At 41.4% G+C, this 12,010-nt stretch overlaps 1 protein-coding gene across 4 annotated transcripts in view; it reads left to right on the top strand.

Moving 5' to 3' along the window:
• Positions 1 to 2,067: 2,067 nt before the first annotated feature.
• Cep192 (centrosomal protein 192) overlaps positions 2,068 to 12,010 on the top strand; it is a 93,502-nt gene continuing 83,559 nt past the window's right edge. For 2 of the 4 annotated variants that reach the window (XM_021659515.2, XM_021659514.2), the window contains exons 1-5: positions 2,068 to 2,183; positions 2,650 to 2,820; positions 5,306 to 5,470; positions 7,163 to 7,291; positions 8,572 to 8,720. In XM_021659515.2, coding sequence (XP_021515190.2) covers positions 2,711 to 2,820; positions 5,306 to 5,470; positions 7,163 to 7,291; positions 8,572 to 8,720 — 553 coding nt within the window. In that variant the 5' untranslated portion in view covers positions 2,068 to 2,183; positions 2,650 to 2,710. Of the gene's footprint in view, positions 2,184 to 2,649; positions 2,821 to 5,305; positions 5,471 to 7,162; positions 7,292 to 8,571; positions 8,721 to 12,010 lie in introns of those variants that run through there. The other 2 variants (XM_060377120.1, XM_060377121.1) reach the window with 2 other exon arrangements.

The raw sequence follows: 12,010 nt of genomic DNA, 5'->3' as shown, positions 1-12,010 counted from the left end.
TGGGATATTGTCTTATTGCCACTAGGGTGGCTTGGGCCTTGAGTTCAATAATTATTGGAAGTTGGTGAATGGCCTTTCCTATTCCTGCCATCTCTGCCCTCGCTAAGGGAAAGGCATTTAGTCACTTGTCCATTCCTGGTTGCATCTGGCTCCTGGATTTATATAGGCAGTACTCATCGTCCGATTTTAGAGTTAGTAAATGAATAGGTTCCCCATCAGAGCCCCTGATTTGTGGTCCCTCAGGGAGAAAGTGGATTTGGGCCCTCATTTTGGATAGTGGGTCTCGGCGCCCAGTAAGTGGTAGGGGCAATCTGGGATGATCATGAAAGAGTGGAATACCTGTCCTATCCCTAGATCCACAGATCTTCGGGTAGTCCATGAGTATATTTTAATACCAGTAGCCCCTTGTACCCAGGACCTTTGATTTGATAGAGGCCCGTCTTTATGGAGTAGCACCAAGTGTTGGGCCCCAATGTCTACTAAAAATTTAGTAGGTTGCCCCTCCACTTTCAGAGTTATCCTGGGCTCAGGGAGGGGCTCCAAGCCCTGACTTCCCTAGTCTTCATCTTCCTGGAGGGTTAACACATTGGGGCAAGCCCCCTGACCTCCCCACTGGTGGTTGTTTCTGTTGGGGCAATCATGAGCCCAGTGACCCATCTCTTTGCAGTATGCACTTTGGTTCTTTTTTAGCAGGGCTCTTTCTTTGGTCTCCATCCCCCCTTGGGTTTCTTTTACTACAGTGGCCAGGATCTGTTGGAGTTTTCTATCTTGTCTCTTTTCTCTCTCCATGTCTCTCTTTTCTTGTTCCCTTTCTTTTCTTTCCTCTTTCTTCCTCAGTTTCTCTCTGGTCAAATACCCGTTCTGCTACTTGCACTAATTCCCTCAGTGCCTTATCCTGCAGTCTATCCATCTTTTGTAACTTCGTACGAATATCCCTACTGGACTATTCTATGAAGACCATAGCTCCATTTGGCCGATAATCTTCCTTTTCAGGATCATATGGAGCGTATTGTCTAAAGGCCTCCATGAGTCGTTCCAAGAATGTGGAGGGACTCATGGGGGCTTGCCTAATTTCCCTTACCGTGGCCAAATCGGTGGGCTTCCTGGCAACCCCTTTGAGACCCACCAACAGAGCCTGGTGATAGACTGATGTACCCCCTACCTTCTGCCGTATTGAAGTCCCATTCAGGCCTTTTGAGGGGGAATGCATCTTCAATAGTAGCAGGGTTCTGGGTTGGGGCTCCGTTGTCTCCTGGTATATTTTTTCAGGTTTCCTCAGTGGTGAAAAGCACCTGTAACAATTGCTGACAATCGTCCCAAGTGGCTGGTGAGTAAAAAGGATTGACTCCAGGAGATTTGTTAGTCCCAGAGGGTTAACAGAAAAAGGAGGGTGTTGGGCCTTCCAATTGTATAAATCAGAGGTAGGTAAAGGCCAGTACTGCATCTCGAGATTTCTCTGATTGTTTGGTTGGGGAGAGGGAGGGGAGGAACAATGCCTCGCAGGGGAAGTGGAGAAGTGCATGGGTAGTGTCTGGTGAGGCACCTTGCCGGCTAAGGTTGGTCATGGCAGGGCCCGCCCTAGATTCCTCAGGTATCGTGGGGGCCGATGGCTCGAGAGCTTCAGCCTCTCCTGGGGAAGGTGCAGGGGTGGGTGCAATCCGGGCTGGTAAAGGTGGTGCTGGAGGATAAGGCGGTTGGGGTTCCAGGAGAAGCAGATGGGTGGTTCAGGAGTCTCGGTGAATCTTAGCTAACTTTCGTGACATGTGTAACCCAAGGCAGCTTATGCGTCCACTAAGCGGCGATATGGAAAAAAACCAACAAAAATCCTAGTGGGGAAAGCTGACTTGCGGAGCTTTGGGGAAGATTTCAAACAGGGATTAACTGCAAGACTTTGCAAACAGTGCCTTTTCGGAAGGCTTCTTCCAGGCCCGCCTGCGCGGCTTCGGGTCTTCAAATCGAGGGACGCGCGGTCCTCACCAATCAGAGGCTTCTGCCCGCCCCTTCCCTGGACCTGGCCCAATCCGGGGACGGCTTCGAGGCCACACGCTAAACTTCCTGCAAAGGGGAGGGAACCTCGCGGGCTTTCGCGGCAAGCGCACGCGCACTTGTCACACGGCGGAGCCGCCCCTTCAGCAGACGTTTTCTCAGCGCCTGTAGCTCGCGGAGCCTTGGTTTGCGGCTTGGTGAGGAGGGTCGTCGGTGCGGGGGGCTTGAGGGACAGGGCAAGCCACGGGCCAGCGCTGCGCCTTCTGGGTGGCAGCGGTGACGGCCCGGCCTAGTGGCAGCCACGGGCTGGAGGCTAGGTTGCTCCGTGACTTTAGCTGCCCGCCCGCGTGTGGCCCGGAGGGCCTGGCCGTGGGTCCGGTCCGGCCAGTGACAGTCTATTTCTGAGGGACGGACACATGGCCTCTGAGCTTTGCGGTGTTTTCTTCCTGCACAGTGCTCTGGCGACTTTTTACTGTATTGCGATGGGCGGTCCAGTCCTTTTGACTGACCGTGACCAAGGAAGTAACGTTTTTTTGTTCGCTCTGCCGGGAGGGCTCTTATGTCAAGTGGTGGCTAAGTTTCATGTACACTTATTCCTAACAGCTATTGCAAAATAAAATAATTGTTACTATCCCCCTCCTTTTGCTTTGCTCTTGATTTCAGACTTTGTGTAGTTAAACATGAGGACCCTTCGGACAAAGTCGGGTGGAGGATAGCTGTGTATATGACAGTACTTCGATTTGCAGTTATCATTTTGAGGTCATGCTTTTGTTGTTTTCATTTCTCCCAAACCAACTCTTTCTTCAAACTTCTGCTTTGTGGGCAAAGCTCACGGTAAGTTTTATTAAAAATAATACAAAATGTTTACCTGTTTTTGACATGCATCACAGTGTGCCAATAGTTAAATGATGATTGCTGGCAACTTTGATGGTGTTGTGGATTCCACAGTGTGTACTTTTAAAATGTGTATAACTATATGCATAGACCTGTAATGGCTACAGGAAGTACTCTTTATGTACCCACAAGTGTCATTCATTAAGTACAAGTAAACCAAAATGTGAAATTTGAAGCCAATATATCCTTTTAAGAAAATAGCAAGAGAAATGCAAAGGTGGCTACTAGTTTAAAATACAATAGAAGAATAGATAACATTGTATTATCTTCACATTACATGGTAGATAATGGATGGGAAATTATGGCCTTTTCCCATCTAGGAAATCTTTAGGAATGTGCTGTCTGCATGGGGTTTTCTTTTGCTTTGAAAATTTATTGTCATTACATTCTTATTTTGTGAGCATGCATATGTCAGAGGATAACCAAGAAAAGTTGCTTCTCTCCTTCCGTCATACGGATCCTAGAGAGCCAACTCAGTTTGTCAGGCTTCTGTTTTTTGTTTTTGTTTTTATTTTTTTTTAAATACATGATCTTCCTCTGTAACTCTCCTGACGGTACCGGCTGTGTAGCCTAGGCTGGTCTGAGACATGAGGCAGTCCTGTCTCATCCTCCTAGATTATAGGCATACAAGGCTAGACTTAGGCAGGATAGTTGGAACACTTGTCAGTGGCTTAAAATGAATGTATTGGCAACATGCATTGGGAATAAGTAGTGGGTCTCAGCTCTAGACATTTGAAATTAGAAACATTAGAAGTTGATAACTGACATAGCAGGAGAAATTAGAATGGTCAGAGGTATCTGTGTGTGCCACAGCTCATTTTTAGCTAACTGAGGACAGCTTATGGGAATTGATTCTCTTTTTCCACCACGTGCAATTAAACTTAGGTCATTGGGCTTGACAGCATGCATCCTACCCATTGGGCCAGCTCACCTGTTCTAAATATCAAAATCCTAAACTTACTGTAAAAATCATTAGTTTTTACCATCTTTGTTTTCCTTACTAGTTAAGTTTGTGGTACTTAATATTCCTTCCATGGTGTGTCTTAGGTAGGTTTTTTATTGCTATGAAGAGGTACCATGATCACAGCAACTCTCTTATAAAAGAAAGCATTTAATTGGGGCTGCTTATAGTTCAGAGGTTTAGTCCATTATCACCTTTATGGGAAGCATGGCATCATGCAGACAGACAGGGTGCTAGAGAAGGGACTGAGAGTTTTGTATCTTGATCTGCAGGCAGGAGCAGGAAGCTGCCACACTAGACGAAGCTTGAGCATATGAGTATAAATGGAACTTTTATTTGCCTGTTTTATTTGTGTCTCAGAGGCTTACTGCCCCCTTCTGCTAACCTAGGCCTACCCCTGGAAGCTTCTAGCTTCCATACAATCTAACGTAGGCCTAGAGTATTTTCTACCTCTGAGACTTATTGCTGAATAAGCTCACCCTTTCTTGTTCTTTCTGAGTTCTGGGCTGGCTGGTTCAATTCAGCTGTTCTCCTCTCAAACTCCTCTCACAGCTGACTTATTCAATCTGGCCTCTCTCTCGGTCCCTGAATTGCTCTGCTTGCCCTCAAACTAACTCCAACAATCTTTTCTAGTCTTCTGGCTCTTTCTCATTCTCTGGCTCATTCTGTCTTCACTTGTGTTCTCTCTCTGCACCCTGTCTTCCTATTACTGTCCCAGTAAAAACTGCTCTTTCTCTCTCATTGCCCCTTAAATAGCATCTCTTTCCTCTCTTCCTGAGAGTTAAGTATATCCTATTCTGTCAGCTCTTTCTCTGATTTGTCACTATTTTTCCCTCTCAGTTAGACATCACTTTCACACATGGATGTTTCTTTTCTACAAACTAATTTTACATTTATTGTTTGGAATTAAAGACATGTACCACCACGCCTGGACCTAAGCTTTTCTTTACCTGAAACTTGCTCTATATCAGGCAGGCCTTGAACTCAGATCTGCTTGTCTCTGTCTCCTGGATTAAATAAAGGTGTGTTTGTATTCCAGCTGGATCACACAGACTTAGAAGGTCTTTAGATGTGATCTCTTGCCGTTATAGCCATGTTCTGAATTAATATTTATCTACATATGAGAACTCAAAATGCCCCCAAAGTGGCACTTCCTTTCAACAAGACCACACCTACTCCAACAAAGCCACACCTTCTAATAGTGCCCCTTCCTTAAGGGCCAAACATTCAGATACATAAATCCAACTTGTATTTCTGTACTGTGTTGGTTCTAAGAAGGTAAGTTTAGTGTTTGTTGCGTATGGTGTTCTGAATCTGACTTTAGCTCGGGTATTTGTTAGTAGCTGTTCTTTCTTATTGATGGCACAGAAGTCTAGTTGTTTTTGTTTTTTTAAGAGACCTTGTTCTGTTACTCATTGGAAAATGTTACGGCAGTAGACTTATTTTAAAATGCTTTTGTTGCAGTGAGATGGGAGATTTTCGAGGTATAGCAGAAGAGTCATTTCCGAGCGTAGCCAGTTCACTACTTGGTAATAGTGAGGTTTTGGAAAATGTCACTCTTTCATCAGATTTTGGCTTGCCCATTGCTGTTTCTACACTTGCCCGAAATAGACCCAGCATTGACAACAGGTAAGACTTACTTGAAGAAATATTTTTTTTTTTTTTCAGGTTTACAAACCCTGTAATACTGATATGCAAGAGAACAGGGTATGGGATGTGTTAGGACTTGGGTTTCAGCTCCCTATGTTTCTCACTGGGTAACTGTCATTCTTTTATTCTCTTAGCTTACTGGTTTTATATGCTTGCCTGTTTCATGTTCAAGAATATCTCTGAAAAGACATCTATGAATTGCACTTTCTAGCTGGAGAAAGAAGACTGGTGAACTGAACTGTTTCTCCGTGTTGACCTGTAACTGGCTTGGGGTCATTGCATCTTTTTGTGTAACAGTTTCCTTTTTTACTTCATTTCAGCCAGCTTCATACTTTACTAAGTTTGTGTGGCTGCTTTTCCTTGCAAGCTAAGTTTGTTTTTTGAGACAGGGTTCCTCTGTGTGTAGCTTTGGTGGTCCTAGAACTCACTGTAGACCAAGCTGGCCTCAAACTTAGAGTATTTTTTTTTTTTTTTTTTTTAAGATAGGGTTTTTCTGTGTATAGCCTTGGCTGTCCTAGAACTCAGAGATGCGCCTGCCTCTGCCTCCTGAATGTTGTCTTTAAAAGTGTATATCACTACTACCACCTCCCGGCCTTTAAATTTAATGAATGCGCGTCTGATTATTTTTTTTCTTTCATCTTTTCATTTTTAATTTATTTAACTTTATGTGCATTGGTGTTTTGCCTGCATGTATGTCTGTGTGAGAGTGTCAGATCTTAGAGTTATAGACAGTTGTGAGCTGCCATGTGGGTGCTGGGATTTCAGTGAGGGTCCTCTGGAAGAGCAGTCAGTGCCTTTAACTGCTGAGCCATCTCTCCAGCAGCCCCCTGATTTTGTTTTTCTTTTTTTGTAGTACTATGGCTTGAATCCAGGACCTTGTGCATGCTAGGTGAACACTTTACCACGAATCTATCTACATCCCTAGCCCTTTGTGCTTCTGAAGTAACTTAGCTTGTATTCAAATAATTTTCAATTTCTCAGATAAAGTTTTTTATTCTTAGGAACCAAACTAGCGTTTATTTTATTTTTAAATTTTTCTTGTAGTTTTATATCTGAGTACGTGTTTGGCTTAGTACATTTTATTTATATTAGTCCGTATGTGATGTGTGTGGTTTTCACAGATGACTTCATATATGCTTTGTGCAATGTGTAAATTCTGATTGTGCTCAAATATATGATCACCATCTGCTTTCAATCTAACCATCTGATGAAAGGTAGCATTTTAACCTTTGGGATAAAGGGTTGTGGTAACTCTCTAAAAGATTATTGTGGGGGGAGGAGGGAGAGCTTATGAGGGGGATACAAAATGAATGAAGTGTAATTAATAATAATAATAAAAAAAAGTTAAAAAAAAGATTATTGTGAACAGTGGGGCTCCTGTGTGGTTAGTTTTGTTATTTTGTAGCCCTGTGACATTAGTTAATTTTGAGACAGGTTTCATGTAGATCTGAGTAGCCTCAAACTCCTGTAGCTCAGGATGACATTGAAGTTCTGGTGTTCCCATTTCCACTTGTAAGCTTCTACTACTGTACCCAGAATATGTACGTAGTGTCGGGATCGAACCTGGGGTTTTGTGCACACCAGGCAAGCGTTCTGTCAAAAATCGTTACCTTTAGCTCAACAAGGTGAGTTTTAATTGTGAATATTTTAAATCCTGATAATTTTGTATAGGTGCTCTGATGTCCAGGCCTCCTACTTAACTGAAAGGAGGTTTTCAGTTCATTCTGAATCGTCTTCCAGTTGCCAGAGTGACAACACTGAACCAGGAGAAAGGTTACAGCTCAGCTTTCAGGGTGATGAGTAAGTTCTTGCCTTCATTTTTACTCTGGTAAAGCTAGCCTTGGACTCGGGAAAATGGACAACTTTGTCTTTGATTATTACCTTTTTTTTTTTTTTTTGAGATAAAGTTTCTCTGTGTAACCTTGGCTGTCCTGACCAGGCTGGCCTTGAACTCACAGAGATCTACCTACCTCTGCCTCGAGTGCTAGGATTACAGGTGTGCACTGATTATGACCTCTTAGTATCTGTAGAGGAAGCAAGACCTTCCTCTACATCTTTTGATTAGCCTTTAATTTTTTTTTTTTTGGTCTGACTATAATAAATGAAACAGTGATAGGAAAAAAATATAGGCAGTTATTTGGAAGACAATCAGCGTCTATGAAATCATGTTTGTGGTACTTGAACTTTCACTGTGTGTCTTTCTGCATCTTCCTGCTTGCTGAGCTGCTGTAAGTCAGAAGGAAAGTTGCTGTTAACAAAAATCATTTTCGTCTGCATACAAAATTATAGAAGCAAATAGAAAGCTAGCATGTGAACAGAGGTGAGAGTAGAAATAAACTTGTGAAGCCTTTATTTCCCAGGCATGGTGGTATACTATAATCCCAGTACTTAGGAGATAGAAGCAGGAATATCAAAAGTCCAGGCCATCCAGGTCTACATGCAGATTCTAGGGCAACTAAGAACCCAGTGAGAGTCTCTGTCATACAAAAACAAAACAACCACAAAATCTTTATTAACCCATGATTTTGTTGTTTTGGCAAACATACCATGCTAATATCTGTAAATATAATCATTTTTAGAAAGCTGGGCTTAGCTAGGCAGTTATGGTGCATACATTTAATCCTAGCATTTGGGTGGCAGAGGCAAGCATATCTGAGTTCTACTCTGAGTACCAGAACAGCTGGGGCTACACAGAGAAATCCTTTCTTGAAAGAATCAATAAAAGAAAAGTGGAAAAAAAAAGTTGAGGTTTTATTTCCCCCCCCTAAGTATATAATACTTATGTGGTAAAGGAAAAAAAAAGTTTTTTTACATGAGAAAGTAGCAGTGAGATATTCTTTTTGGGTCTGGTGGGTAGACTGTGTGCCACAGGGACCAAGCCTGATTATCTAGTCCCCAGAATGTACTTCTAGTTGAATTTTTTGGCTGGATTCCATGTTTATACTGTTTATACTCAGTGTTTATTCACTGTGTATATCTGTTTTCCATTTTGAAAGATGAAATACAGAACTAATTAATAGATGTTTATAGATTTATCTAAGGTAACTAACATTTAACCATAATTCTACTTCCTCAAAAAGTTCTGCCTCAAGGAAAAAGAATATAGAGAGTCCACATTTGTTACATGCTCTCTTGAAACCAAATTCAGAAGAGAACCAAGCTAATACTACAGAATCCATTCAGGGTCAGAATCTTTTGGATGGAGTTTCCACTCTGGAACAGGTACCAGGTACGAAGTGTCAGAAATTGTTTCGTCTATGTTTTTTAATTTCCCTGCCCTTTTTCTGGTATCTGTCTTATGTTTCTGTCCCATGGTAAACACATTGCTCTGGTTTGGCATGGTCTTTGGTAGAGGCCTCTTGATGGATCTCCTTTGCTCTGGAAACTGTGCTGTTGATAGGTCTATAGCATGCTTATATTTAGAACAGAGCTCATTGCCAGTACTCTGTCACTTCCTCCTACCAGCCTAAATTTATTTTTATGTTAATATAATGGATGAATTAGAAATCCTAAAATATTGTTTCTAAGATAATAAAGTTTATACTTTTGAAATACTCGAAGGTGACTCATTTTAAAAATTTATTTTAAAGTAAATATATAAATTAGGAAAAGCTACAGAATATGAGTTGTCAAAAAATTACAGGCTGCTGCTTTTGTGGCATTCTAAATTCTTGCTCTTTTGTCTTTCTCCTCCTGCCCCTTGTGTTTTTTGAAGACAGTTTTGCTATGTACTTCTGGTTGGCTTTTTACGCTGGCTGTGTAGCCCAAGCTGGCCATTAACTTGGAGCAATACTCCTGCCTCAGTTTCCTGAGTGCTAGGATTGCAGATGTATGTCACCATACCTGTGTTTCTTCTCTTTCCCCAACTTGTTCTTTTTCTTTGTGAAATAATTCAAAACTGGCAATTGAAAACTATATCCTGCTGAGCGGTGGTGGTGCATGCCTTTAATTCTGTCATCTGTGAGGCAGATGCAGGCAGGGCTCTGTGAGTTTGAGGTCATTCTTGTCTACAGAGTAAGTTCCAGGACAGCAAAGGCTACACAGAGAGACCTTATCTGGAAAAATGTAAAAGAGGAAAGAAAGCTGTATCCTTTTGCTTTACTGTAACAATGATATAAATCTAAGCTGTAATTTAGTACTTAAAATACCTGCTTTGAGTGTTAGAAGATTGATGAATGGAACAAAAGTTTTTTTTCTGTATATGTATGTGTATATATATGTATATATATATTTTAAAATGTATTAGCTAGGCAGTGGTGGAGCATGCCTTTAATCCCAGCACTTGGAGGCAGAGGCATGTGGATCTCTGAGTTCAAGGCTGGGTTGGTTTACAGAGTTCCAGGACAGCCAGGGCTACACATAAAAATCCTGTCTCAAAAAAACAAACAAACAAAAAATAAAACAAAACAAAAAATTAAAATGTTTTTTGTATACATAATTACAAACTATATGTAGAGAAGGGACTAGTATTCAGAATATATAAAGAAGTTTAACGTTAAAATACAAATGTGCAAAGGTTTTGAGTAGACAGTTCTCTATAAAAATCTTACACATGGCCAATAAACACAGACCCCAAATGGCTATATCACAGAGATAAAAACTGGGGTCTAAGACAGATGGGTCACTGGTTAAGAGCACTTATTACTCTTCCAGGGGTCCTGGATTTGATTTCTTATAATAAGTTCAAGAATGGCTGCACAAACCACTCAGACACCACTGATCTCAGTCAGATATGGATAGTTTATTGAATATACATCCCGCGACTGATCACCATCAGGGACACAGTTTACTTGGGAGCCAAACTGTGATGCCAACCCATAACCAAGCAGAAATAATCACTTCTATTCCAGGTACCTTGTCTAGCTATATAAAGCATTTCAGCTGACCTTTAAGCTGATTAGCTGGGATATAGGTCAGGGGAACTTGGAGACGTTCCCATTTTCTCTCTAGGGGGTTTTTGGGGACTTCTCAGTTCCGTACCGTTCCTTCGAGAAAGGAGCATAGTAGGGTATTGTGGTTTAACTCAAATAAAACATACATTTATCATCTTGTTAGTACTGTATTCTAAGCAGCAAGTATGGAATTGAAACAGTGAGTATTGAGTTATACACTAGGGAAGACAAAATGGCTGTTCTTATGTTAGGCAGTAAGGCTTGGACATGTCTGGACATGTCTCAATGTTGGTGAGCCCCAACAGATTTTTCTTATTTACATGCCAACTCAAAACCATCAGTAATTCCAGCTTAAAGAAATCGAACACCTATTATGATATCAGAGGGCATCGACATAGACTAAATACTCATACACATAGAATCAATAAAATAAAAATAAAACAACAACAACAAAACAAGTGTTGTTGAAGATTTGCAGAAATAGAAACTCAAACTTTGATGGAAAATGGTGGTTGGGTGTGGTGGCACACACTTTTAGTCCCAGCTTGAAGAGTCAGAGGGAGGGGAATCTCTATGAGTTTGAGGCCAGATGAGTTTATATAGTGAGTTCCAGAACATCCAGGACTACATAGTGAGGTCCAGTTTCAAAAAACAAAAGAAACCAAAATAACAACAACAAAAGGAAATGGTGTAGCTGCTTTGGAAACTAGTTTGACAGTATTTCAAAACATTAAAATAGACTTAGTACATATATTAATCAGATAGTGACATTCTTTGAAAACCTTAGGTGGAGAAGGGATTTATTGTAGCTTGTGGTTTCAGGGACCTCGGTTCATGCTCGGCTGGTTACATTGCTATGGGCCTGGGGAGAAGCTGACTGTGGTGCTGGAAGTATATGGTGGAGTCAGACAGATCTTTGACTCCTGCTGGTCAGGGAGTAGATACAGTTCTAACTCATGGTGCTTGGGGGTCAAACTTGGTCTCACACATACTCAGCAAGCACTGGCTATTTAGCTGTACTCCAGTACTCTCTTTACTTATTTATGGCAACTCTCCCTGACATTGTAAAATTTTAGGTGTTATTTTGCTTCTATTGTATTTTAGACATCTGTCTTAGACTACATCTGTACGAAATCTTTATGTATGATCATAGTTCTATTATCAGTTGGCAAACTAAAATCTTACCTTATGCTTGAATTGAGGTCTAAACATCATTTGTTTTGTCCTGTATGTTCAGGTTTGTTGAAGTAAGGGAGGCCTATCTCTCTCTCTCTCTCTCTTTTTTTTTTTTAATTTTTGGTTTTTCGAGACAGGGTTTCTCTGTGTAGCCTTGGCTGTCCTGGACTCTCTTTGTAGGCCAGCCTGGCCTCCAATTCACAGCCATCCGCCTGCCCCTGCCTTCCAAGTGCTGGGATTGCAGGCGTGCACCACCGTGCCCAGCCAAGGGAGGCCTATCTCTTATAGCTTATTTCTGTTTTGGGACTTGTCTGTTTTCATTATATGGATTTCCTTTTTCTCCCCTTTACTAAATCTCTTATTACAAAAAGCGTTAGCTTTACAATCTCTATTAGATAATATTCATATTTTATGATGTGTATAATTTTATGATATTCTAATAGTTTTAAAA

Source organism: Meriones unguiculatus, chromosome 2 (genome assembly GCF_030254825.1).
Source record: "Meriones unguiculatus strain TT.TT164.6M chromosome 2, Bangor_MerUng_6.1, whole genome shotgun sequence".
NCBI lineage: Eukaryota > Metazoa > Chordata > Mammalia > Rodentia > Muridae > Meriones > Meriones unguiculatus.
This window is presented reverse-complemented; position numbering and strand designations above follow the sequence as displayed.